Source organism: Meriones unguiculatus, chromosome 3 (genome assembly GCF_030254825.1).
Source record: "Meriones unguiculatus strain TT.TT164.6M chromosome 3, Bangor_MerUng_6.1, whole genome shotgun sequence".
Taxonomy (NCBI): Eukaryota; Metazoa; Chordata; class Mammalia; order Rodentia; family Muridae; genus Meriones; species Meriones unguiculatus.
This window is the reverse complement of record NC_083351.1, coordinates 602,074-627,859: the sequence shown is the minus strand read 5'-3', so window position 1 is coordinate 627,859 and position 25,786 is coordinate 602,074. Positions and strand designations below refer to the sequence as shown.

Genomic DNA, 25,786 nt, shown 5'->3' with positions numbered 1-25,786 from the left:
TAAATAAATCTTAAAAAAAAAAAAAAAGAAATACAGTCACAGTGTCTAGCCCATTTGTATTTGGCGACCTTGGAGAAAGTACTCTACTGTCTGTTTTGCCTTGGTGAGTCCAAAGTTCTGTACCTAAATTAACTATCTTTTCAGACCTTAAAACATTTTCTGAAACCCTAAACAACTTTCCGTTTAGTTGTGAAACTATAACTGTCTAGTCTTCAGCCCAGTCAGAGACCTGAGAAGGATAACTACGGTATAGAGCAAGTAGCTTCCACAACTGCAGAAATGACAGGGATAGTGGCTGGCTGGAGAAGGATAACTACGGTATAGAGCAAGTAGCTTCCACAACTGCAGAAATGACAGGGATAGTGGCTGGCTGGACAGTCGCCCAGGGTTCCTCTGCAACACTGGGGCATCATGTCTGGCCTTCTGGCTCAGCATGTGACAGACTTGAGCAGGAATTGTGAAGGACTGCTGCCTGCCTTGTCTTGGCGAAGCTTGGCAGTTGACTTCTTCTGTGTCCTGCTTGTACATGGCTTAGATATCTTGCTTCTCTGCAGTTGAGGCAAGGGCAGTTTTTTGCCTGGTGGCAGTTTGCCACACTTGAAGCAAACACCATGCCCATCCTTGAAGTAGAATGGGGGAGCTGCCAGGAGTTGCCATGACTCACTGTAAAAAAAAAAAAAAATCCTTTTATTAATAAAATATCTTTAAATGCCATATTCTGCAGATCTCTGAAGATTTTGAAGACCATCTACAGTATATCTGAATAGGCAAACACTGCTTGTTTCTAGCTGTTTACTGTGACCTGTTTAACTTTGAAAACATCTACAGGAAACTAAATAAAGGTTATTTCTGTAATTAACTAAAGTAGTACCTAACAAGGCCACAAATTGACTTATTACTACCTGTGTTTCTTACTTACCTTAAACAATTTGTAATAGTAGCTTTCAAAAACTAGACCTTTCCATTACGTTTTTAAATGAGTTGTTTGATACCTTAAACAAGAGTTGAAACATATATATTTGTGTGTGTATGTATATAATTATGTCAAAGCAAACTATAACCTTAAATTTGTATCAAAATACAAAAATGTATACCAATGTAAAATATTTGAGATTAGTAGTTGTTAGTTTAAAAGTAGATTCAATAATCTACCTTTTACCCTATCATCTCATAACACCTCCTTTTCATGCATTCTCTACCTTGCTCTCCCTAGCACTAGGTAGGAGAGAAAAAGGGTAGAGGAGGAAAAGAAAGAGAGAACTCCCTTACTCTAACCTCCTTTACTTTGTTTCCTCCCTGACCAAGACCATTAGCAACTTGGGACCAGCCACAGTAAGCGACTACAAACACTCATAACCCATGGAATGACCAAATTCACCCACCCAACCCCTCTTGGGAACGTTGTTCTCTTAAAACTACCTCCTGCTCATTAGGGGCATTCTTTGGAGGCCCCAGTAAAACTGGGATAATGATCAAGGCCTAAGAACGCTAGCTGTTCCATTTGCTGGTGGAAAAGTGCAGGGTTCACTGAAGTCCGAGCTGGAATGGTCTATGAGGCTGGATCACCTAGGCCACTTGTCTTTCTTGCCTTCTTAAATCCCGAGTGCTGGGATTACAGGCATGTGGCACTGATTCTGGCTCTAACAGGATAGCCCTGTCTAGCTTGAAACTCATTATGCAGAATAGGCTAACCTTGAACTCACAGATCTATCTCCTTCTGTCTCCCAAGTGTTAGGATTAAAGGTGTATAACTACTATGGCTAGAAACTTTTTCTTTATTTTATTTTTATTATTTTTAAGTTATGTGTGGGTATGTGTTTTAGTTAGTTTTCTATTGCTATAAAGAGAGACATGCCCAAGGCCATTTCTCTAGCCCCTGCTTGAATCTTCTAAAAGGCACCCCAGTACTAGCCACAACCTAACCAAGCGTTATTACAGGTGGGCCAGGACATATGCAGGAGAGTGGGGCCAGCCTCTCCTTGTTGTGTCCCTCTTGTCCCAGTGAACAGTCAGTCCAGCGCTCTGGGAAATGATGCATTTGCTTACAGTATGGAATATATTTGGCCTTTGTCCCTTGTTCCTTTCACAGTTCTCAAAATCTTAGAATTTCCTAGGCAAAGGGAGAGTATTGGCTGTGGCTCATGATGCACTCCTGTGATCCCAGCACTTAGAAGCTAGAGGAAGGAGGATTAGTTCAGGTCATCCTTTGCTGCATAAGTGAGTTCAAAAGCCAGCCTGGGCTACATAAGATCCTAAAAAAAAAGACCTAGGGTGGTAATATGGTGATATATATCAGTGGTAGATTTCTTTGTAACATGTTCAATGTAGATAGATAGATAGATAGATAGATAGATAGATAGATATTGATAGGTATATATATATTGATAAATATATATACATCAGTACTTTCTTCCTTCCTTCTTCCTTCCCTTCTTTCCTTCCTTTCTTTCTTGGATGGTGGTGGGAGAGTTGAAGCAGTTCTACGTTTCCCAAGCTGGCCTCAAATTTAGGTTCCTACGACCTTAGCCTACAGAACTGCGCCACTGTTCCTACTTACACTGACTCTTGAAAGGTCATGTCTAAACAACTGACAGATGGAATCTCTTTGCATTTGCACTGTTAGGTACTTCTGACTAGTGGAGTGAACAAAACCTCCTCTGTGTCTCAGTGGTGGTGGGGTGGGGCTTCTCTTAGTTTCTCCTTTCTTGGCTGCCCTTGAATGATCAAAGGACCTGAAACTTGGTCTGAAACTTGAAGTTTCTTTGAGGTCCTCTGACTTCACTGCTGGGAGTATTAGGCCTCTTCTTTTTGTCTGCTGCTTGTAGATCCTTGGTCTTCATTGGAATCCAGAATTGGTGGCAGAAACTTCTACTGCTTGGTACGGTGAGAGACGCCTTCAAGGGGAAGATCAGGCTCCTGTGACATTGGCTGTGACAATGTGCACATGGGGAGTTTAGATGTTTTATGGTACTAATGTTGTGTGGTGAGGAAGGAGACAGGGAGAACTTTGTGGGCAGAAAAACAGACATGGCTGGAAGGTTTTAGACAAGTCCAGGAGAAAGTAGGTGTGAAGTCTTACATGTGCACATGCCACGATGACTGTCTCCACTCCTGAGGGCAAGCCAGCAAAAGCTCTGGAGAGGAGGAGTGGATGCTCTGAGTACCTCAGCCTGAGTGCTGGGGTTAGAGGATGCACACACTGGTCTGTAAACTGTCGCACAGTAACGACAATGTTCTGCTGTGTGGATGTGATGAATCTGTTTAACATTATCTTCTTCTTAAGTTACTGCTACAGGAAACCAGCTCCTGGCTCCCTCAATTCTTAATCAGGCATGCGTATTGAGGCCTGAGATGTGGGGCCTTGTAACGACCCTTGGCTTCGTAGGGCTCCTTGGTGGGCACACTGCCTCACCAGAGGACAAGGACCAGTTACTGTTTAAAAATTTGCCTAAAATGTTATGCATTCCAGAGGAAAGCTGAGTGAAAGGACTGTCCTGGAGAAAGAGATGGCTGTGTAGGTGTGAGTAGAGGAATGTACACATTTAAACTCAAGCTTTGTTTTGTAATGTGTGTAACCTACTTGCATGATCTGCTACTGCTGAGAACACAGAGCTTCACTCAAATCTGTGTTCATTGACCTGATGGAGGTTTGTTGAGTGTCATTTCATAAATTTTAAAAATTAGATTTTACCTATTTGTATGTATTGGTGTGTTGGTGGCGGAATGTGTGCCATGGTGTAGGTGCAGAGATCAGAAGACAGCTTGCAAAAGTCAGTTCACTTTGTTCCATTGTGGGGAATCCCAGAGTTGGAGGACTGCAGCTGAGCCATCTTGATGACTGTTGAATGTCACTCTTGCCATGCAGATGGTGCAGTGTTGAAGCTCAGTGGTGGCTAAAGAATATCTTTACTGTTTATATCCTGTTTGTTAGGATAGTCCCTGGATTGCTGGGAGAATGGAGCCCATGAATGAGCAGTAGATGAGGCCGGAGGTGCAGAACCCAGATAACAGGGTTTGGAGAGCTAGAACATGGGACAGAGTCTGGCTTTTTAAAAGCCAGGGACTCTCATAGGTTATTTAGCTCCTGCAATGAGAAGCCTAGGAGGGGTGGTGTAGGGCCATGGATGTCCTAAGTGCCGACTTTGCTTTGTCACCTTTTCAGTGGCTTTTGTTTCTGTACTTTTTCTTCCAGATAGTAAAATGGCCACTCCATCTTCAGTCAAGACTGCTCTTTTGGGCAGGAAAGGGAAAAGGGATATAGTGGAACATGAATTTTTTTCATGAATGGCACAGGGCCTAGCCATTCCTGGAGTCTAGGAGGTTCAGCTACCAGCTGGTTGTCACTAGAGCCAAATAGTTGCATTGCCAGTGATAAAGAAGAAGAAAACAGCAGTGAATGAAAGGCTAGAGGAGGGCTGCTGTTCCCATAATGGTCTGCAGGCTTCCCCTATGTCCTGAGGGGTCAAAATGGGAGAAAGAATGATTCTTTCTAGGATCAGGTGACACCAGGTAATGATGAGACTTGGCAGACCCATGGGTGGAGAGGGTGACTACGTAGACTCTGAGAGCAAAGCAGACTGTTAACTCTCCCAGCCGAGTATGAGATCCTCTGTACTACAGGCAGGTGAGCAGAGTACCGAGGGTGAGGTACATGACTCAGACATGTGCAGACATGGAAGTGTGATGTGAACTAAAGTGCTGGAAATCCTGATATCCAGCAGGGCGTGAGGCTAGATGCACAATCCAGATCTATTATCTGCAGTGTGCCTCAGAAACAGTTGGAGGTTAGTGGTTAAGAATACTTGTTGCAGGGCTGGCGAGATGGCCCAATGGTTAAGAGCACTGACTGCTCTTCCAGAGGACCCAGGTTCTATTCCCAGCACCCACCCTATCACAACTGTCTGTAACTCCAGGTCCAGAGGATCTGAGACCCTCACACCAAAACAGGTAAAAATTAAATTAAAAGAAGAATACTTATTGCTCTTGCAGAAGTCCTGAGTTTGGTTCCCATGAACCACGTGGTGGCTTACAACCCTCTGTAATTCAGTTCTAGGTAATCATATACTCTCTTCTGACTTCTGGAGGCGCCGGGCACACGCTTGGTTCACACCCGTTCAATCAAGGCACTCTTACACATAAAAAGAAGAGAAGAGATGGGGAAGAGGTGCCCTTTTTAATTTATATTTTATTTTTTATGTGTATGGGTGTTTTGTTTGTATGCATCTATGTGAATCATATGCACAGGCCGGTGTCTGTGGAGACCAGAAGAGGGTATTAGATTTCCTGGAACTAGAGTTACCGGTGGTTGTGAGCTTATATGTGGCTACTAGGAATTAAAGCCCAAGTGATAGCCTTTTAAGGCTTCTTTGATGGTGATTATTGTTTTGTTTCTTGTTGTTCTTGCTTTTTATTGTTTGTTTCAGTACTGAGCTCAAACCTCAGGCCTTGTGCATGGTAGGCAAGCACTCTACCCAACGACATACTTCCTCAGCATGGAGCAATTTTTTTATATCTTCTTTGGGAAGGAGGTGACACTGGTCCTCATGAGATGGAGCAGGTCAAAGATGAGAATCTGCTCAAGGCCAGAACTAGGAAAGTGCCAGTATCCACAGGCTCTGTGTGAGGCCTTAAGAGCAGTAAACATCTCGTTGAAGGCATTCTAGCACAAGGTCTGAACATCCTTAGGCCAAGAATCAGGCTGATGCCATAAGCATAGTGCGTGTCTAGAAAGTAGCAAACCAGGGCAAACCTCAAACCAGGACAAGAGGCAAGGAGGTGTACTCCAACATGCTCGTTCACATCCTGTCCCTGTTGGAAGGGGAGCCCAGCATGTCCAGTACATCAGGGGAAAAAATGGACCTAGGGAGCAACGGTCTATGGATAGTAAACAAGCAGGGACCATAAAGATGTCAAAGAGAAATTGAAAGAACAAAATGAGAACAGGCCAATTTCAAATGGAAACAAGTAGGACTTTCATAAATTAAAAACTCAGTGTGGGGCTGGAGAGATGGCTCAGAGGTTAGGAACACTGGCTATTCTTCCAAAGGCCCTGAGTTCAATTCCCAGCAACCACATGGTGGCTCAGAACCATCTATAGTAAGATCTGCTGCACAGGCACATATGCAGGCAGAATGCTGTATAAATAAATGAATCTTAAAAAAAAACAAAAATCAAAAAAAAAAAACCTCAGTGTGGTTTCTAGTTGGGAACAGGTGGAAGCTCTGGATAAAGGTCAAAGGGTATCTGTGGAAGGTGTGTCGAAACAAGCAGGCATGAAAAATTAGGGATAGCAGTCCAGGAGAAACAGGGAGCTCCTTCTGTTCTTGGGTGTTCCCTGGTCCCTGAAAGGGCTGAGAAGATGCAAACAGTTTCATTAGAGACCAGGGGCAGAGCCTGGCCTGGGCTGAGCCAATCAGGAGAGGACCAGCCTGGGGAGAGGAAGAGGGCTGCCTCAGCTTGGAACCTTCTAAGCTCAGTGCCGACTCCAGGCCCAGGCAACTATAATCCCAGTGCTTCAATGGCAAAATAGAAAAACAAAAGCAGGAGAATGTTTGGAAGGCAAGAAAGAAAACAGAGACAGAACACCCTCAGAAGCTTGTAACCAGCCAGCTCATTTAGTGGCAAACAACAAAAACGATAGCAAACAAGGTAAAAGGCAGGACCACAGGCTGCTCTGTGACCTCTACGTGTGTGCCTGCACATGCGCTCACATATCACACTCACTCAGGTGCGCACATGCATCTTACACAGAAGATTACAAAAGAACATGAGATGTGCACAATTAGTAATGTCGTTTCTTAACGTTTTCACCTTTGCTTTCTTGCCTTGCTGGAGGCAGGCATGCTGGGGTCCATGTTTGGGCAGACCAGGACGGCTGCCTCCTCCTGCAGCTGTGTCCCGCTGTCTGGGCAGCTGGTTTGATGCATGTGGTCCATCCTTGAGAGCAGCTCCTCAGCATGCCATCATCCACAAAGCCCCAATCGCCGGAAGAGACAGTACCTGGCTGCGAAGAAGAGCCGAAAGGAAACACACTTCTCACGTGGGGCTCCCTTTTCGGCCACCGGAGTGAGAAGATTGTCTTTACCAAAGGTGATGGCAGCCCAGAGGAGAGCCTGCTCACTGTCACCATCACGGAAACTACTGTCATTGAGTCGGACTTGGGTGTGTGGAGCTCAAGGGCTGTCATCTACCTCACGCTCTGGTTCTTCTTCAGCTTCTGTACGCTGTTTCTCAACAAGTACATCCTGTCCCTGTTGGAAGGAGAGCCCAGCATGCTAGGTAAGGCCGCCTGGCCTGTGCCTGGCCCAGTGTGTACTCCTGCCGGCCCCAGCACTGCGAAGCCAGACACCACCAGGAGGGAGGGATGAAGGGTGATGTGCTCAGCCAGGCCTCATGCCTCCCTCCACAGGTGCTGTGCAGATGCTCTCAACGACATTAATTGGATGTGTTAAGATATTTGTTCCTTGCTGTTTATATCAACACAAAACCCGGCTCTCTTATCCACCCAATTTCATCATGACGATGCTCTTTGTGGGCCTCATGAGGTAAAAATGTGTTGATTGTCTTATATATTTATATTATAGATATGAAGTACCTTTCTATTTACTAAGTGTGGGAACCCAATTGGAGACCTTAGCATTAGTGCTGTGTTCAGGGCCCAGGATATAACTGTAGGAGCATCTAGTTGTGGCATACCCATCAGTTAGATTTTAGTTTTGAGGTCTTTAATGTTACATGAATTCTTTCTCAAATTCTTTTGTAAGGCAACCATAAAAAGTAATTCAGCTGAGTGTGATGGCACATGCCTTTAATCCCAGAGCCTGGGAGATGGTGGCAGGTGGATCTCTTTGAATTCAAAGCCAGTCTGCTCTAATAATGAGTTCCAGGACAGCCAGAGCTACAAAGTGAGACCCGAATTATAAAAAAATAAAATAAAAAGAAATTAAGTAATTCAACAGTGGTTGGAAGGTGTTTGCTATCCTTGAACGTGATGGTGTAACTCTCACCTAGGATTCACCCTCACCCTCCTCATTGGGAAGAGGGACCAGATGTGCCCGCTGGTCATGACTGAGCAGCTGGAGTCTCTTTTATAAACAGACAGGTCCTTCTCATGATGCTTTTCTCTTTGTTTGTTTGTTTTAAGACAGGGTTTTTCTGTATAACCTTGACTGTCCTGGACTCACTTTGTAGTCCAGGCTGGCTTCAAACTCACAGAGATCTGCCTGCTTCTGCCTCCCGAGTGCTGAGGTTACAGGCATCTGCCAATGTGCCTGGCAATGATGCTGTTGTTTTCTTGTTTTGAGGTTTGCAACAGTGGTTTTGGGGCTGGTCAGCCTAAAGAATGTGGCAGTGTCCTTTGCTGAGACAGTGAAGAGCTCGGCTCCCATTTTCACCGTTATCATGTCGCGGATGATCCTGGGGGAGTACACAGGTAAGGACTGCCCTGGGCCTTTTGCCTGGGCTGGGCCTCCTCCTCCTTGCTGTCCACCTATAGTGTCACTGTCTACCTGTCATGATCTGGGTCTTGTTCAGCTTTCCAGAGCTCCTCAGAGCAGGGAGCCACTATATGGGCATAGGGAATTATCCCAATCTCGGCAAGAACAGCCAGTGCCCTGGTCCACTGTCTCTCTGGCGCCCCTCCCACCCACGAAGCTTTTAAAAATCAGCATATTCTGCACTAGAAAGATGGCTCAGTGCTTAAAAGCACTTGCTGTTCTTCTAGAGGACCTGAATTTAGTTCTCAGGATCCATATTTAAGGCTCACAACTGACTGTTAACTCCAGTTCCAGCAATCCAACACTCTCTTCTGGCTGTTGAGTTCACCTGCACACACAAGTGACACAAATTCACATAGATACATCCACACATACATTAGTAAAAACAAATCTTTAAAAATAAAAATCAGCATATTCAAGATTATCATATTCAAATTTAATGGAGCAGTGGCTCAGTGGTTTAGCACTGGTTGATCTTCCAGCGTACCCTGGTTCAATTCCCAGCAGCCACAGATGTCTGTAACTCCAGTTCCTGGGGAGCCTGTGTGTGATGCCCTCTTCTGGCCTCCAGGGGCACTGCAGGCAGGTGCTACACAGGCATAACATGCATGTAGAACACACAAACTAACAATAAAATGAAAAACTGAAATAAAATGTACATAATAGTACATCAAAAAAGAAATGTTTTATAAGTAAGAAAGGTATTGATTTCTGTTTGTATTTGCTTATGTTAACTAGGAGAAGAGGTCAGAGGTGGGGCATGTATCAGTGGCAGAGCTCTTCCCTAGTGTGCTGAGGTCCTGGCTTCCATCAGGGGCTCCAGCACCACATGTGCACACGAAGACAGTACCTTGAAATGAAGGCAAGTGGCCGCCTACAGTGGCAGGAGGGAGAAGAGCCAGACCTCCTGCAAGATTGTTCTCCTGTGTGCTTTTGGAACTGCACAATTTTTTTAAAAATATTATAAACCAGAATCAGGGCTCAGAATCAATCAACTAGAATCAAATGGTAAAGAACAATTCCTAAAAACCACAAGCAATATGAGACAAATGAACCATATCAAGTTACCCATACAAAAGTATTATTTAAAGCCAGCTACAGCAGTGCACGCCTTTAATCTCAGCACTCAGGGAAGACAGAGGCAGGTGGATCTCTGAGTTCAAGGCCATCCTGGTCTATAAAACAAGTCCAGGATAGCCAAAACTACACAGAGAAACCCTGCCTCAAAAAACAAATAAACAAATAAATAAATAAAAAAAAACACAAATAAAAGTTGGTGGAATTTATAAAAAAGGAGTCTGTTAGGGAGGCATTGGAGAATGGCTGAGGTACTAGTCTTTTCTTTTGTTTTGCTGGGTTTTGTTGTCGTTGTTTGTGTTGAGACAGGGTTTCTCTGTGTAGCCCTGGCTATCCTGGAACTCACTCTGTAGACCAGGCTGGTCTCAAACTCAGCTTCTGCCTCCCTTGCTGAGATTAAAGGTGCGTGTCATCACAGCCCAGCGAGGTGCTAGGTTTTCAAGGGACTCTAGGTTTACTGAGAGAAGTAGCCTGGTAGTGTGTTACCATCTCCCCAAGAGGTATTTGATCACTGTGTGGTAGCTGAGAAGCTCCTTGGCCTCAGTGATCATTGTGGTAGCTGAGAAGCTCCTTGGCCTGGGATGGAAGTTGGACCCAGAGGACAGACTGGAAAATACCAGGCTTAGACCTGGAATTCTGACCCTTGTGAAACCCAAGTTGGACAGAGGTGTTGTCTATGCCACAGTTGGCCAGAAGCAAAGTCAGGTAAGGTAACATATGTGTAGGTCTCTCTGGAATTTTATACATATTGTCTCTCTGGAAATTTATACATATTTATACACACCATTTAATGAAAACTACCAAGGAGACAGAAGATAAGATCAATCATAGAAAACCAGGAGGCGCTTGTTTGGTAATCTTTTGTCAAAACAGGTCTTCGTGTCCTTTCCTAGGCTCAAGGATCTGTTGGTTTCTTATTACTTCCCAGGGAGGTCCCTGGAAAGTTCAAGTCTCTGTACTAGGCATCACCAGCCTGTCACGGGACAGGAACCATTTCTTCTGAGGTTAGACTGGGCTGAACTGAGAACTGAGATGGTTACTTTTGATAACCAGAACAGGCACATGTCCTTGTTTTTTTGGCTATTAAAATAAGTCCAGTATGCAAGGTTGAAAGGTGCTGAGTAGTACCTGATGTCATTTCCCAAGTTAATGTAGGTAGGAAAGGAGATTTGCATTTGCACTGAATGGATTTTTAAATAAGACATTTATTTATGTGTATGCGCATGCTGTGCATGCGTGTGTGTTTGTGTGTGTATATGTGTGCCTGCAGAGGCCTGAAGAAAGTGCCAGATCAAGCCCAGCACGGTGGCACACCCCTATAACCCCAGACCTCGGTGGCTGGGGTGGGGGGTGGGGAGGCAGAGGCAGGTGGATCAATGTGAGTTCAAGGCCAGCCTGGTCTACAGAGCAAGTCCACAACAGCCAAGGATACACAGAGAAACCCTGTTTCTACCCCCCCCCCAAAAAAAAGAAAAAGAAAGTGTCAGATGCCTGGTTACTGAGTCACAGGAGTGATAAGCCCCAAGTAAGTGCTGAGAACCGCACTGGAGTCCTCTGGAGGAGCAGCAAATGCTCTCGGTTGCTGAGCCATCCTTCCAGTCCCTGAATGAGCATTTTAATCTCTTGTATAGTGAGCTTTTTGTGGCTGTTGTTGTTTTGAAGACAGGGTTTCTCTGTGTAGCCCTGCCTACCCTGTAACTAGCTCTGGACACCAGGTTTGCCTCAACTCAGAGATCCATCTGCTTCTGCCTCCCAATGCTAGAATTAAACGTGTGCACCATCAGACCTGCCTTGTTTTGGTTTTTTTCCTTTGTTTTGTTTTTTCTTCCCCCAAAAAATTAAACTGGAGGATTAGCTGTGCTGCCAATGTGACAGCCTGATGGTGGAAGGAGAAAAGTGTCTCCCACAGGGCCTCCTCCTATACATATGTGCTGTGATTTGCGTGCACCCATACTTAAGCATACTCCTGTTTTGTTCTTGTCAGGGCTGCTGGTCAACCTGTCCCTCATCCCAGTCATGGCAGGGCTAGCCCTGTGCACCGCCACGGAGAGAAGCTTCAACATCCTGGGGTTCTCAGCCGCACTGTCCACCAACATTATGGATTGGTGAGTCACGAAGCACAAGAGGAAGCGATGGAGGAGGGCTTGTGTGCAGTGTGTCCACAGATGTTCACATCCAAGCTAGCTGAGTCCCACCCTGTGACAGCCAGCTCTGCTGTCCTGTGATTTCTCAGGAAGAACAACAGTAAGCTCCAGATCAGGCGCATTTTCCCCAAACCCAGCTGGAATTTGGTGATATGTAGTCCTGATTCTTACATGCTAACTAGAGGGATGTGGCTACACAGTCAGGGTAATTGTGATAATCAGGTTAGTTAGGCTGGTATGGCACAGATGCCTGTAATCTCAGCAGAAGTAGAATTGCTGTGAGCTCCAGGCTGCCCAGGGAAATACAGTGAGATACTACTCTAAATAACAGCAAAACAAAACAAAACAAAACAAAAAACCCACAGTGAGGTTGTCTTCTGAGCGTCACGTGTATCATGGCACTCATGCACACACCTACACCTCTAGCCACACATCCTCTGTGTGTTACACTGTAGGCTAACCCTTGTAATTAATACGATAATTCTAAGAAGCATATCATTGGCTGATGAAAAATATAAGCTTACCCCTGTATGTCACATAGCAAGCTAAATAAGACCAAGGAAGAAGCCAGAGACCGACTGAAGGCTGTAAAGCCAGGCAACTGGATCATTCTGTCTCTTCCTGGTCAGGAGACTATTTGCATCTTGGAGTTGGGGCTGCAAAGCTAAGGATAAAAAGTTAACTCTCAGGCAGATGCCAGCCATGTAGAAAGGCCCTGAGGCAAAATGTTGGGTTGGTGTTAGTGTTCTGGGCACACAGTCAGCTGAGGACAGATGTCATATTCTAGTCCTGTTTCTTTTCTCTCTTTGATTCCTTTCTCTCGCTGGCTTTCCAGGCTGACTTTGGACTTGCAGTCCTCCTGCCTCAACCTCTTGAGTGTTGAGATGACAGCTATTAGGTACATACAGTGTATCTGACATGTCCTTTCCTCCATGCTATCACTGAAGTTCACCCCAAAACTGTTCTTTCAAAACCACTAATCGGTTTAACATGTCCCCCATTTTTGTTTTTGAAAGAGGGTTTCTCTCTTTAGCTCTGACTGTCCTGAAACTCATGATGTAGACCAGGCTGGGCTTGAACTCACTCCACCTGCTTCTGTCTCCTGGGTGCTGGAATTAAAGGCATGTCTAACTTTTCTATTTTTGAGAGAAAGAAAACAGCTACTATAAGTATATACAAGTTTGTTATTAGCGATACTGCTGAAGAAAACAGCTGACCTTGCAATTATGCATGTGAATAAAAATAAAACCATTCTTAACCGGTCCTTTACTCAGTGAGGCATTTCCTCCAGGCTGTCCTGCGCCATGTTTGTGGTTGTTAGGTACCTATAGAGTTACACCACACAGAAACCCTTGTTGAGAAGGGGTTCATCATTAGACATTTTCCGCAGCCTGGTATTTGTGATTTCCTCTCGATCGAACACACATACAAAACATTCTATTCAGTAGCCAATCTGCAGGGAACATGAATCTTTGCCTATTTTCTTACTTAAGCTTACTCAAGCTTCTAAAAGGCAAAATTAGCAGACGAGTCCTAAACATCTGCAGATGCTCTTGATCTGTGCTGTTCTGTTGTTTGAGGCAACCTCCTTGGTCACTATTCTGTCCATGAGGATTGGTGTCACCGTTTCCTACACTGAGACCCCTCTCTAGTGAGAAGCTAGACAGCAGTGTCCCACTGTGTCAAGTTTTGGTCTCTGAGGTCATTTTTGTTGTTGTTGATTTTTTTTTGAGACAGGGTTTCTCTGTGTAGCCCTGTCTGTCCTGGACTCACTCTGTAGACCAGGCTGGCTTAGAACTCAGAGATCTTCCTGCCTCTGCCTCCTGAGGGCTGGGATTGAAGCCGTGCCCCATCTCATGACTCTGACAGGGTCATCTTTGAAGCCAGAATTGTTTTATGTTCCAATTGGCTATTTGCGAGTTTTCCCTGTGATGTGTCTGTTCTGGCTTAAAAATCTGTGATTTTTTCCACTGGAGTTTTGTATGCATGAATAGTTTTATTCAATTAGGGTCCTTGTTTGCCTGGGCTCTAAAGTTACTGATTTATGGGAACATCATTCCAAGTGAGTTATTTTGGTTTTGTTTGTTTGCATGCTTACTTTGCTTATCATGGTTGGTTTCAGTTTGTTTGTTTGTTCATTTGTTGGAGACAGGGTCTGTCTACTTAGCCCTGGCTGGCTGAAACTCACTAGACCTGTCTTTGAACCCTCCGCTTCCCGAGTGCTGGGATCAAGGCTGTGTTCCAGTGTGCCACCATTTCTGGCTTAGATTTATTTTTATTGTGTATGTATGAGTGTTTTGCCTGCATGCGTATGTGTGTATTGCATGTATACCTGACGCCCTCAGAGGTCCGTGGAGGCCAGAAGAGGATGCTGGATCCTCTGGAGCTTGAGCTGTAGGAGGTTGTGAGCCACCAGGTCAGTTCTAGGAACCAAGCCTGTGGCCTTTCGTAAGAGCAACAAGTGCTCTTCATCACTGCACCTTCTCTCCAGCCCTTCTTTTGGGCTTTTGTGACAGGGTCCTGTGTAGCCTAGGCTGGCTTTGAACTCATTATGAATCTGAAGATGACCTTGACCTCCTAATCCTTTTGCCTCTACTTCCCTTGTTGGGTTTTTCAAAGTGTACAGAGCAAGCCCATGTGGTCCTGTGATGTCTGAGATGGCAGGTCACTCAGGCTTGCATGTTCTGCTCACCTGTCTGTAGGGACAGTAGGCACAGTTGTGCTTCCCAGTGAGAGGATGCCTGGACGCCTGGTACTGGACTGGCCTCAGGCAAGTAAGCGCCAGTGGCTGTTCAGCTTTGCAGTTGTTGTCATCATCTCCTTATTCACTGACTGACTTAAGTGTTTAACATCCTTTCTCTGTTCTAGTTTGCAGAATGTTTTTTCAAAAAAGCTTCTCAGTGGGGACAAATACAGGTTCTCGTAAGTATTTCCAGGAAGAGGGCTTCTCGTTTTATTTTTGGAGGCAGAGGTGGTAGCAGTAGTGTTGGGGTGTGGAGGGGGAGACAATGCCTCTGTGTAGCCCTCCCTGGCTGTCCTAGAACTCACTAGGTTGGCCTTTAATTCTCAAAGGTCCTCCCACCTCTGCCTCCCAAATGCTGGGATCAAAGCCATGCACTACTATGGCAGCATTGGCTCTAGCTTCATAAGGCCCAATAGGACTTCGATCTTTGCACAGCTCTGAATGACGGCCCCAGGAGCCTGGACTCACCTGGTTTGCGTAGCTTTGACAGTTCCCTGTGAAAAACTGAAAGAAAGCCACCTGTTTCTCAGCGCCCTTCTCAGACCACCAAGCAGCTAGTTCAGCTTATGGTGACCCTTTCCTCTTTCCAGAGAGCCAAGGTCGTCCTTGTCAACGTGGGATGCATTTCTAGATTGTTCGTTCTTTAGAGTTGTCTTTGCTGAAAATAGTAGGAGCCTCGACCCAAGCATGGGAAAGACCAATTGTCTTCTATCGCTTCAGGGCCCCGGAGCTGCAGTTCTACACCAGTGCTGCTGCTGTGGCCTTGCTGATTCCAGCATGGACCTTCTTCATGGTGGGTTTCCAGCCTGGCACCTACCACCCTGGGGCCGCTGCTTCCTTCTGACAGTTCAGGAGAAGAAGACTGGGTGGCTAATATTCAGTTTTGTTAGGGTTTGTAGGCTTGCTTAATTTATCTTCTGTTATGGAAATGGTATTTACCCACTGTTGAGTAGTCAATAGAGCTGGGCAGTGCTGGTGCACACCTGTAATCCCAGCACTTGGGAGGCAAAGGCAGGTGGATCTCTGTGAGTCTGAGGCCAGCAGGGACTACAGAGTGAGTTCGTTGGCCACCAAGGTGACACAGGAAAACCCTGCCTCGAAAAACCAAAAAATTAAGAAAAAATAGTCAATAGAGGCTTTTGTTGTTTTGAGACAGGACAGGGCCTCATTATGTAGTTCTGGGTGGCCTGAAACTTGCTGTGTAGGCCAGGTTGGCCTCAAACTTACAGATGCCTCAGCATCTTGAGTGCTAGTGTTAAACGAATGTGTCCCTGAATCTACCTAAGTCAACCAAACTGGGAGGAATACCCCACCCTTAACCCCTTCCCTAAATTTTCATCTAGTGAGCTTGTGGGTACAAATATACTCATATTTCCTGGCATCTGTCAGTTTGTGGAAATGTGTGCCTGTGTAAACCTTTTTCCTTAAAATGTTGTACTGAGAACTCTATAGTGATCCTGCTGTGGAACAGAGCTTTATTTTGCCTCCGCAGTTCCACAGATGGTAAAGGAACTCCTCACATCTACATCCTATTCAAATAGTGTGTCTTTGGAATATAGTATTGGAACTGGAATGGCTGGTTGAAACATTTTATGTTGTGGCCCTTGTTCTGACGGTCTTGACAAATTGCTTGAGAGGACATTCAGAGTGCTCCGTGTTAGTGCTTTCCAGCTCTGGGCACCAGTGAGATCATGTCTTCTCAGCAGTGGTGGTGACAGGGAGACTCAGGCCAGAACAGTGTCCTTTTGTTTTGGCCATAGGATGTCCCTGTGATCGGTAGGAGCGGGAAGAGCTTCAGCTACAGCCAGGACATTGTGCTGCTGCTGTTGACGGACGGAGCCTTGTTTCACCTTCAGAGTGTCACTGCATATGCCCTCATGGGAAAGATCTCCCCTGTGACTTTCAGGTGAGTAGAACCCATTTTCCAGGAGCCATGGAAGATAGTTGCAGGTCTCCTCCACAGTGATGACTGGTGGCCAATGTGATTCATTGGATATTTTGTGCCATCACTGCATGAAATAGATTTGCAGGGAACTTCTTTCTAGGCATCCAGGTTGCAGGAATTTTTCTGAGCCTCTGGGTACTTTTCTGTCTAGAACAGAGCTGGCAGAGTTGTCAGGATAATGGGATGTTCTGTTTGTATTGTCCCAGACAGGAGCTGGTGGCCACGTGTTGCTCCTGAGTACTTCATGTGGATGTACAGTGACCAGAGAGTTATTTCCTTATTTGATTTTAATCAGTATATGCTTATATTGTTTAAATATGTACACATATATACATGTTTATTTGTGTTTTGAGACAGGGTTTCTTTGTATAGCTTTGGCTGTCCTGGACTCACTTTGTAGACCAGGCTGCCTTCGAACTCACAGAGATCCACCAGCCTCTGCCTCCCTATGTGCTGGGATTACAGGCATACGCCACCAAACTTGGCTTCTGGCTATCATTTTTGATAGACATATGTGGCCAGTTTCCATTGCTGGAAACTTGGGGAACTAAAGAAACTGTCCACTTTTTTTTTAAGTTCATGCCTGGACAGATTTGACAAATGGGCAACTTAGAGGTGGGCACACTTTAGCAGCAAACCAAAAGGGGTCCACTGTTGTTGTCCCTAGCACGGCTGCAGGTAGCTCTGACCGTACTGTACCGTTGAAAGGCCAGCAGAACTTTCCCTCTAACTCGGGTCTGCACTGGGGACGCAGGTCTGTGCGCAGCTGGAAGACAGATGAGTGCATACCCTGGTGTGCTGCCACTGAGTCCAGGTTGGCGCAGGGAATTCTCACACGCCCACTTAGATCTGTTGTTGCGTGCTGCAAAGCTGAGGGAGTGCTCTGTGGTGCAAAGCTGAGGGAGTGCTCTTTTAGTTTCCTTTTTGTTGCAGTGATAAAACCCTATGACTAAGAGTAGCACGGAGAGCAGAGGGTTTGTTTGGCTTACCCTTCCAGGCCACGGGTCAGTCATTAAGGGAAGTTAGGACATGAAGCAGAAGACAACTACTTGCTATTTCACACAGCATTGCCTCTGACCAGGGCACTCACTCAGGAAGTACAGCAAAAACCACGGAGGAACACTGCTGGCTTGCTCACTGCCTCATGCTGGCTTTCTCACACAGCTGGGGACCACTTGCTGAAGTAATGCTATAGTCCATAGTGGGCCGGGTCCTTTTGCATGAGTTAACACACAAAACAATCTCGCACAGACATGCCCACAGACTGGCCTGATCTGGGGATCCCTCCCCTGAGGCTTGTTTTTCAGATGAGTCTGCGCTGAATCATGTTAAAGCTAACCAGGACCGGCGCTGGGGGAAACTTCTCCCATGTCCACCAGGCTGAGATGTTCCGAAGTGTTACCGTCCTCTTTTCCTTCCTTCCTCCCTCCCTCCCTCCCTCCCTCCCTTCCTTCCTTCCTCCCTTTTCTTTTTTCCGTGTGTGTCTGTGTGAGTGTGTGTGTATTTCTCTATGTAACTGGCTGTCCTGGAACTCCCTCTGTAGACCAAGTTGGCCTCGAACTCACAGCGATCCACCTGCCTCTGCCTCCCAAGTGCTGGGAGTAAAAGTATACACCACCATGCCCAGCTTAAATGTCATTTTCAATGTTGTTGATTTTTCAAAAAGAAGGTGAGAGAGACGACTTAGTGGTTAAGAACACTAGCTGCTCTTCCAGAGGACCTAGGTTTGATTCTCGGCACCCGCGTGGTAACTAATCCTATAACTCCAGTTCCAGGGATCTAACACCCCCTTCTGGCCTATGTGGGCCCCTGCTTACTCATGCATATACACACAGTCAGGTACATACACACACACACAGAATCAAATAAACATTTTTTGTTCAAATAAATAATGAGACTGGCTTTGAAGCCACTTATTTAATTCCAACCTTCAGGAGGCTAATGCAAGAGGACCCCTGCAAACTCAGGGCCAGCTTAGGGTAGAAAGCAAGACCATGTCTCAAAAAACTAAGTCTAGAAACTGGAGAGCTCACTTAGAAATGAAGGGCCCTTGTTGCTCTTGAAGACGACCTGGGCTGATTCCTAGCACCCAAGTGATGATTCACAACAATCCATGACTCCATTCCCAGGATGCCTGATGCCCTCCTCTGACTTCTGTGAATACCAAGCATGCATGTGGTACACATACAGACATGCAGGGAAACTCACACACACACAGTGAAATAATAGTGAGAATTTTGGTTTCTTAAAAAATCCAGTTATGTTGGAAATATGTTTTTTGTTTCAATCTCAGACGTAGAATATGGGGCTTCTTCAGATTGTCCACAGCAGCTGACTATAATTTGCCTCATGCTCCAGCAGGGGCATCGTTTTGCCTGCTGGGTACTCTTGATAAATGCTAGAGCCCAGAGAGGGACTGTGGCAGCTGCTGCTCCCCCTGCTGCCACCTCTGCCCCCTGCTCCTATTTGTTGCTGGTTGCTGGATGAATTGTTGCTCGTTGGAGATATCCTGATGATGAAGATCAAACTTGCTCCAGTGAGCTCGAAATCCCTACTCAGCAACAGTCTAACGAGACCAGTGCTACAAAGAGAAACTCTATCTTGAAAAACAAAACAAAATCAAATAAAAAAAAGACAAAGAAGCTAAGGCCAAACTGGGTGTGAAGATGCACACTTATAATCACAGTATTTAATTTAAAGCCCCATCTATTTAGAGAAATGGATTTTTGCTTGAGCTCCAAAGGAAGGAAGGGAGGAAAAAAAGAACAAAAGCTGAAGCAAATAAGACAAAATGCCATTCATCAAGTCCTAGTAGTGAGGCTATGTCACAGTGTTTCTTTCCTTTTCTGATTGAAGTTTTTCTCTTTTAAGTTTCTTTATTTAATTTGTATGGGTGTTGCAGTGTGATTTATTTTGTGTGCCTGGCCCTTTGAAGGATCCCCAGTTGCTGGTCAACCTGCCCTCTAAGAATTTAGCTGTTAGAACTGCTTGACCCTATGACCTTCAGTGTTGGTTGCCTCTTGGATTTCTAGGAACAGGAGAGGATATAAAAAAGCCAGCTGAGGCTGAGAAAGGGGGCAGTTAGCAGAGTGAGAAGAGAAGGCAGTTGGTGGAGAAGATACCATTAGACGGATGAGCCAGGGGAAGCTGAGCTGAGCAGAACAGTTGTTACAGTTTGGAGCTGGTAGGACTGGGGAAACTGGGAGAAGGGATGGCTTAAACTCACAGTTGGGGAACTGAGGGAGGAGCAATTGGGAGGAAAGTTTGAAGGGGCTGGCCTGGAAGCTGGGAGGAGGCCTGGCAGAGACTTAAAAGAACTGGTTATTGTTCTAAAAGAGGCAGCCATTTTACAGGTGTCGTCTGCCATGTATATGTGTGCATCATGTGTGTGCTTGGTGCCCATGGAGGCCGGAAGAGGGCATCGGATTCCCTGGGACCAGAGTTAGAGACAATTTTGAGCTACCATCTGGATGCTGGGAACCAAAATCAGGTCCTCTGGAAGAGCAGCCACTGCTCTTACCCACTGAGACATTTCTTCCACCCTTATTTTGAGATTTTTCATTAAAAAAAAAAAATAAACATGAGAAGTAAAAGAACAAAGTTGCAAGCAACCCCCCTATTGTTCCCATCCCCTCTGTGGTGGACACCTCATCCATGCCCCACTTGGGGCCAAGACCCTGGCTGGACAACATAGCAGTGGTGCATCGTGTAACATTTGGCAGTCACTGCCAGCAGCAGCCCTGTTTGGGTGTGAGCCCAGAACCTGACCATTCCCTCTGCTCTGTTGCCGTAGCGTCGCCAGCACTGTGAAACACGCCTTGTCTATCTGGCTCAGCATCATCGTTTTCGGCAACAAGATCACCAGCCTGTCTGCCGTTGGCACCATCCTTGTCATAGTGGGTGTCTTCCTCTACAACAAGGCCAGGCAGTATCAGCAGGAGACCATGCGGAGTCTGGTCACAGCCACCAGCCGAGGCCCTGAGGATGACACAGAGCCGCTGGCTCCCCAGGACTCTAGGCAGCACCACTGAGCTCCTGAGGCTGCGTTCCCTGGATCCCAGCCTAGGCTATCCTCTGGCACTGCATGCTGGGATAGAAAGGCGAACGGAGCAGGGCAGCAGTCTTGCTCCTCGCTGGACATCAGATGGGTATTGAAAACTGGCCTCCACCTGACAGAGGGATCAAACGACCCGCTGTGAGACAAGCACAGCCCCAGTACCAGCGTGAGTCGCTCTCTGCTTGATGCCGTCCAGGAGACCTCAGCTTTTATATGCCCACCTCCATGGCAGGCACGGAAGCCTCCTGGTCCTGACAGTCTCTGAAACAGAAGTTCCAGATGCCAGTGATTCCAGCATGGAGCTACAAACCCCTGAGAAACCAGAGTGACAGACAGCAGAGGCCAGTGTCTCCTGCCACAGAGGGACAGGATTTATGTGAAGGGAAAGTCTCCTCTTCTTGGCCTGTGCTGCACTGGGCTACCCTGCTCCAGGGCTGCTGGCCCCACGTTTCTGCTGCCCATGTGGTGGTTGCCCCACTCTGGGAAGGTCGGAGAAATGTCTGATTTGAACAGCTGCCCTGGAGTTCTTCTCCATCTTGGGTATGATAAATGTGAAGCTGTTCTGAATGTCAGGGCCGACTACCCTGCGAAGGCTCCCTTCAGGATGGACGAACGGGAAGTTTGGCAGAGCACTGGAGCTTACAAGGTTCTGCTGCAGTTAAAGTGACACTGCTTTTTAACAAAGCAGGCACCTGCCAAGGGTCCTGGGGTGCCTGCAGGTAAGGTGCATCGAAGTTTACACACAAAACTGGCTCTTCCCCGGGATCATATGAGGCATGTCCTGAGCCACCAGGTGCCCAGAGCCTGTACCTCCTCACCAGGGTCACTAGTGCCAGAGCTCAAGGCAGAGGGAAGACAGTGGAGCCTTGGGCATGAAATGCTGAGGTTCTACATTAGTCATCATTTTGTGAGTTGTGTATGGGGTGCAACCTGTGGCCAGCCAGTCCTTAAGACTCACCATTAACCCAAACTCTGAGACCTGTGAACTGTAGCCCCCAGCACTTCCTGTCCCAAGTCCCACTTCTACTCGCTGCACTTCTTCAGTGCCCTGGTGCTTTGCTAGTTTCCAGGTTCTCTTCTTATCTGGGAAATACAAAAATAGCCCTTTGAAGAGATAGATTGAAGTGAAAAAGCAATAATTTTGTGTAAGTTTTATTTACTTGAAAAAGTCATCTGCCATGATGGATCAAAATTAGGCCTTTTAGTCTGCAGGCCACCTTTTAACAAGATGAGCTGAGTGCTGGGCACAGGCTCGGTGCGTCCTCACTGTGTGTGTGAGCTCGCCCCACTATGAAGACATTGTATCTGACTTTGCCCAGCTTTCTTGTTCCTTCCTCTTTGCTCTCCCCAAAATAAAGATCCAGTGGAGGGAGATAATGGCTGCTGGATTAGTCTGTGCACTAGGCCTGTCTACTCACACTCTGGCTGTGGAGCTGCTGACACACACAGAGGAGCGCATGCTTGGGTGCTGTAGGAAGATCTCTGGCCTTCCCCCAGAACTTGTCTACGTGTGCTCAGAGCCTCAGATGCCTGGCTTCTTTTACTTGGAATTTCTGCCTGTATCGCCTGTGTAACTAGGAAATGGCCCATTGTGATGACACAACTCCCCACTTCACCAGCCTCAACAGCCCATTTTGATTTCCTAAGGTTATGGATTAGAAACGAAAACAAAGATTTTCTTAAAACAACTTGCTGTAAAGCTGCTTTTGAGACTTGCCCTCATCATAGGAGGGAAGGGCGTGCAGTCTGCACTCAGGCCAGCACCAGGATCCTGGCCAGCTTTCCATCCCTTCTGCGTCATTGCCACACCCAGCTACTTCCGCCAGCATTTCCAGGACAGACCTGGAATGGCCCTGCCTGGCCATTTGTTAGGGCCATCCCATCACAGTATTTTTACATTAACTTTGTTAGTACTTTTACAGAATACAGTGTTCTTCGTGGATGGTTACTAACGTACATGTGGAACTTCTGGGACCAGGTGTTGTTACTTGTCTGAGATAATTCCTCCTGAGCCCGTGTCATCCTCTGGGCTGTTGTAAACAACGCTGGATGGACCTTCTGAGCCAGCTGCCTGCTAATTCACTATACCTAAAGCTAAAAGATATACAAAGATCAAATTTCAAAAATACTTCTAAGGGCTCTAGAGATGGCTTAGTGGTTAAGAACTAGCTCTCTCACTAAGGACCCAAGTTCAGTTCCTAGAACTCCTGTAGGGTGTCTCACAGCTGCATGTAACTACAGCTTTAGAGATTTGGATGCCTCTGGCTCCTCTGGGTGTACACAAACAGGGCCCATGTATGCACGCACACACACACAATTTAAAAATAAATACATTTTAAGACTTCGATGGTTTGGAGTATACCTTTGTGGTTCATCACTGCCATGCATTGTGAGACCCTTGAGCTGATCCCTGGCAGCACGCGTGGGATAGAAGGATGAAGGGGAGACAGTCAAACCCTCAAATTTTCTACTACTAAAAGTCTTTTTATGCTTTTAATAATTTATTCATATTTTATATGCATTGGTGTTTTGCCTGCATGTCTGTCTGTGTGAAGGTGTTGGGTCCCCTGCTACTGGAGTTTTAGACAGCTGTAAGCTGCCATGTGGGTTCTGGGAATTGAATTTGGGTCCTTTGGAAGAGCAGCCAGTGCTCTTAACAGCTGAGCCATCTCACCAGCTCGTTTCGTTTGTTTTTAAATTGGAGCATGGTGGTAATTACCTATAATCTTAGTACATTGGAGGCATTAGGCTAAATAGTGATTTTAAGGCCAGTTTGGGCTACTTATTGAAACCATGTTTTAAAAAAAAAAGTTTTTCTTGAATATCAACATGATAATCTCTTGTTGGGCAGAGGTGGTTTACACATTTAATCCCAACACTCAGGAGGCAGATGCAGGCAAATCTCGAGTTCAAAGCCAGCCTGGTCTATGTAGTGAGTTCCAGGACAGCCAGGGCTGTTACACAGAGAAACCCTGTCTTAAAAACAAATGGGCTGGAGAGATGGCTTAGAGGTTAAGAACACTCACTGTTCTTCCAGTAGGTCCTAAGTTCAATTCCCAGTAACCACCTGGTGGCTCATAACCAGCTATAGTGAGATCTGGTGCCTTCTTCTGGTGTGCCAGCAGAATGCTGTGTAAGTAATCTTTTAAAAAACAAACAAAGCATTACAATCTGTCTGCTGCCTAGGAAGTTGAGAGTACTCTTTCTTTTTTTGTTTGTTTTTTGTTTGTTTTTTTGAGACAGGGTTTCTCTGTGTAGCCCTTGCTGTCCTGGAACTCATTCTGTAGACCAGACTGGCCTTGAAGTCCCAGAGATCAACCTCCCTCTGCCTCTCAAGTGCTATAATCAGAGGTGTGGGCCCAATGAGAATTCTCTTATGCAATCCAAAATGTGTTTCTATCTTGAGAAAAATTAAAATGATGAATCAAACAAGATTAACGACAATAAAGCGCACAAGGGAATATGCCAAGTGAACTTTGTGTCTTTTAAACACCATAAACACGTGGCTTTGTGGCCCTGCTCTCTGGACGGTCACTTTGCTCAGTGAGTACGGTGGATGGTTCAGCACAACCTCTCACATCCATCCGAGCGATGTCTTCTAGGACCTGCAGGCATTCCATTTCTTCCTTGGGAACGGGTAAACAAAGATGTTGCTACAGATGGGAAAGTGTGCCAGTTCTTCCTGAGGCTGTTTCCTTCTGTAACCCACACTGTCCCTGAAGTCCCTGAGCCCCTAGACCCTTGTGCTCCAGCCTTCTTAGTCCTGAAATTACAAGCTTGCATCGCCACTCCTGACCCCCTCAGTTCTCTTTCCTTGGTTGTTTCGTTGTGGTGGTAGGGATAGAACTCAGGGCTTCAGGAATTCGTGGCTGCTGTTTTTCTCTGAGCTATGGCCGCCCAGCCTGTTTTCTTAGTTTATAAATGTCTTTACTCTCCACATGAATTAAAACAGAAACATACTGATTGTGGACAAACAGTACCCACCACAAAGCAGAGTGTAGTGGATTTTATCTTCAGTGTCTCTGGAGAAGTATGGTTTCCTGTTGGTTTTGGGGCCTCTGATTCTGAATGTGGTGGCTGTTGGACCCTTGCTCACATGTCCAAGTTTGCTTTTAAACCAAACCCATTGGCAAATTTTGTGTGGGGTGGTTTTCTTTTTGTTTGCTTGCTTGCTTGCTTCATTTTAGTTTCCATTTCTGGGACACAAACTGCATATTAAATTCATTTGTAATGTCTGGATTTGGGGATAATTGTGAGTCTGTATTTGTTCAAGCAGTATTGGTACTTTGAAAAAGGCAACAGTTTAGTGTAGTAAGTCCCACATTAAAAAAATAATAAAATGAAACTTGATACTATATTAGTTGTCTACATCAAAGCCACGTCATATTTGCTTTATAACAGACAATACTAGAAAGCTGAAATGCATCATAGAATGTCTAATGTTTTGTATTTCACTGTTTCAGCATTAACACCCTCTAGAAGAGAATTCTGTTAGATAATTCCATGATTCCTGTTATAAATTGGTATTGTGTAAAAAACCCTGTGGAAACCTCTTTTTCTTCAAGCTGCCAATGGTTCTTGTATAAATATATGTAACTGTTTTGTGTATGTCTCTCTCTCTTTTGGTTTTTTGAGACAGGGTTTGTGTAGCCTTGGCTGTCCTTGAACTCACAGAGATCCACCTGCCTATGCCTGTTTGTTTGTTTTTGAGATAGATTTTGTCTGTGTAGTCCTGGCTGTCCTGGAACTCATTCTGTAGACCAGGCTGATCTTGAACACACAGATCTGCCTGCCGCTGCCTCCTAAGTACTGTTATCAAAAGTGTGTGCCACCACTGCTTGGCTTGTATAACTTACTTATGCTACTGAAATTGTCAGAGTTGTTTCCAGGTTGCTCCAGAGGCTACGTGAGAGCTGGGATAACAAAGCAGTTCACTCCAATACTTGTTATATTATTTTACATCATACCATTTCAAGGCCATAATTGTGGACAGCTGCTTTCCATTTTGTTTGTTTCTGCCTCCCAACTCAAGATGTTTAGTTGTTGCTATTTGGTTTGTTTTTCAAGACATGGCTTCTTTGTGTAGCCTTGGCTGTCCTGGAACTAGCTCTGTCAACCAGGCTGACTTCAAACTCAGATATCCACCTGCCTCTTCCTCCTGAGTGCTGGGATTAAAGGTGTCCACCACCACTATATGGCTTTGCCTTTTTTTTTTTTTTCAAAACCCACAGGATAATCTCAACTGGACAAAGACAAGCAGGAGAAATTTTCATTTCTGCTCTCTCTTGCACAAACCGTGATAGGATAATAGTTTTTTAGTGGGAT

General features: G+C 45.7%; 1 protein-coding gene across 5 annotated transcripts in view; it reads left to right on the top strand.

Annotated features, from left to right (window-relative positions):
* Slc35e2b (solute carrier family 35 member E2B) overlaps positions 1 to 25,069 on the top strand; it is a 29,632-nt gene extending 4,563 nt beyond the window's left edge. Inside the window, exons 3-11 of one of the 5 annotated variants that reach the window (XM_060378908.1) lie at positions 5,048 to 5,164; positions 6,839 to 7,278; positions 7,409 to 7,544; positions 8,304 to 8,431; positions 11,557 to 11,677; positions 14,585 to 14,638; positions 15,180 to 15,252; positions 16,220 to 16,365; positions 20,198 to 25,069. In XM_060378908.1, coding sequence (XP_060234891.1) covers positions 6,957 to 7,278; positions 7,409 to 7,544; positions 8,304 to 8,431; positions 11,557 to 11,677; positions 14,585 to 14,638; positions 15,180 to 15,252; positions 16,220 to 16,365; positions 20,198 to 20,435 — 1,218 coding nt within the window. In that variant the 5' untranslated portion in view covers positions 5,048 to 5,164; positions 6,839 to 6,956 and the 3' untranslated portion in view covers positions 20,436 to 25,069. Of the gene's footprint in view, positions 1 to 5,047; positions 5,165 to 6,834; positions 7,279 to 7,408; positions 7,545 to 8,303; positions 8,432 to 11,556; positions 11,678 to 14,584; positions 14,639 to 15,179; positions 15,253 to 16,219; positions 16,366 to 19,757 lie in introns of all 5 variants that reach the window. The other 4 variants (XM_021655637.2, XM_021655639.2, XM_060378909.1 and 1 more) reach the window with 4 other exon arrangements.
* Positions 25,070 to 25,786: the final 717 nt, after the last annotated feature.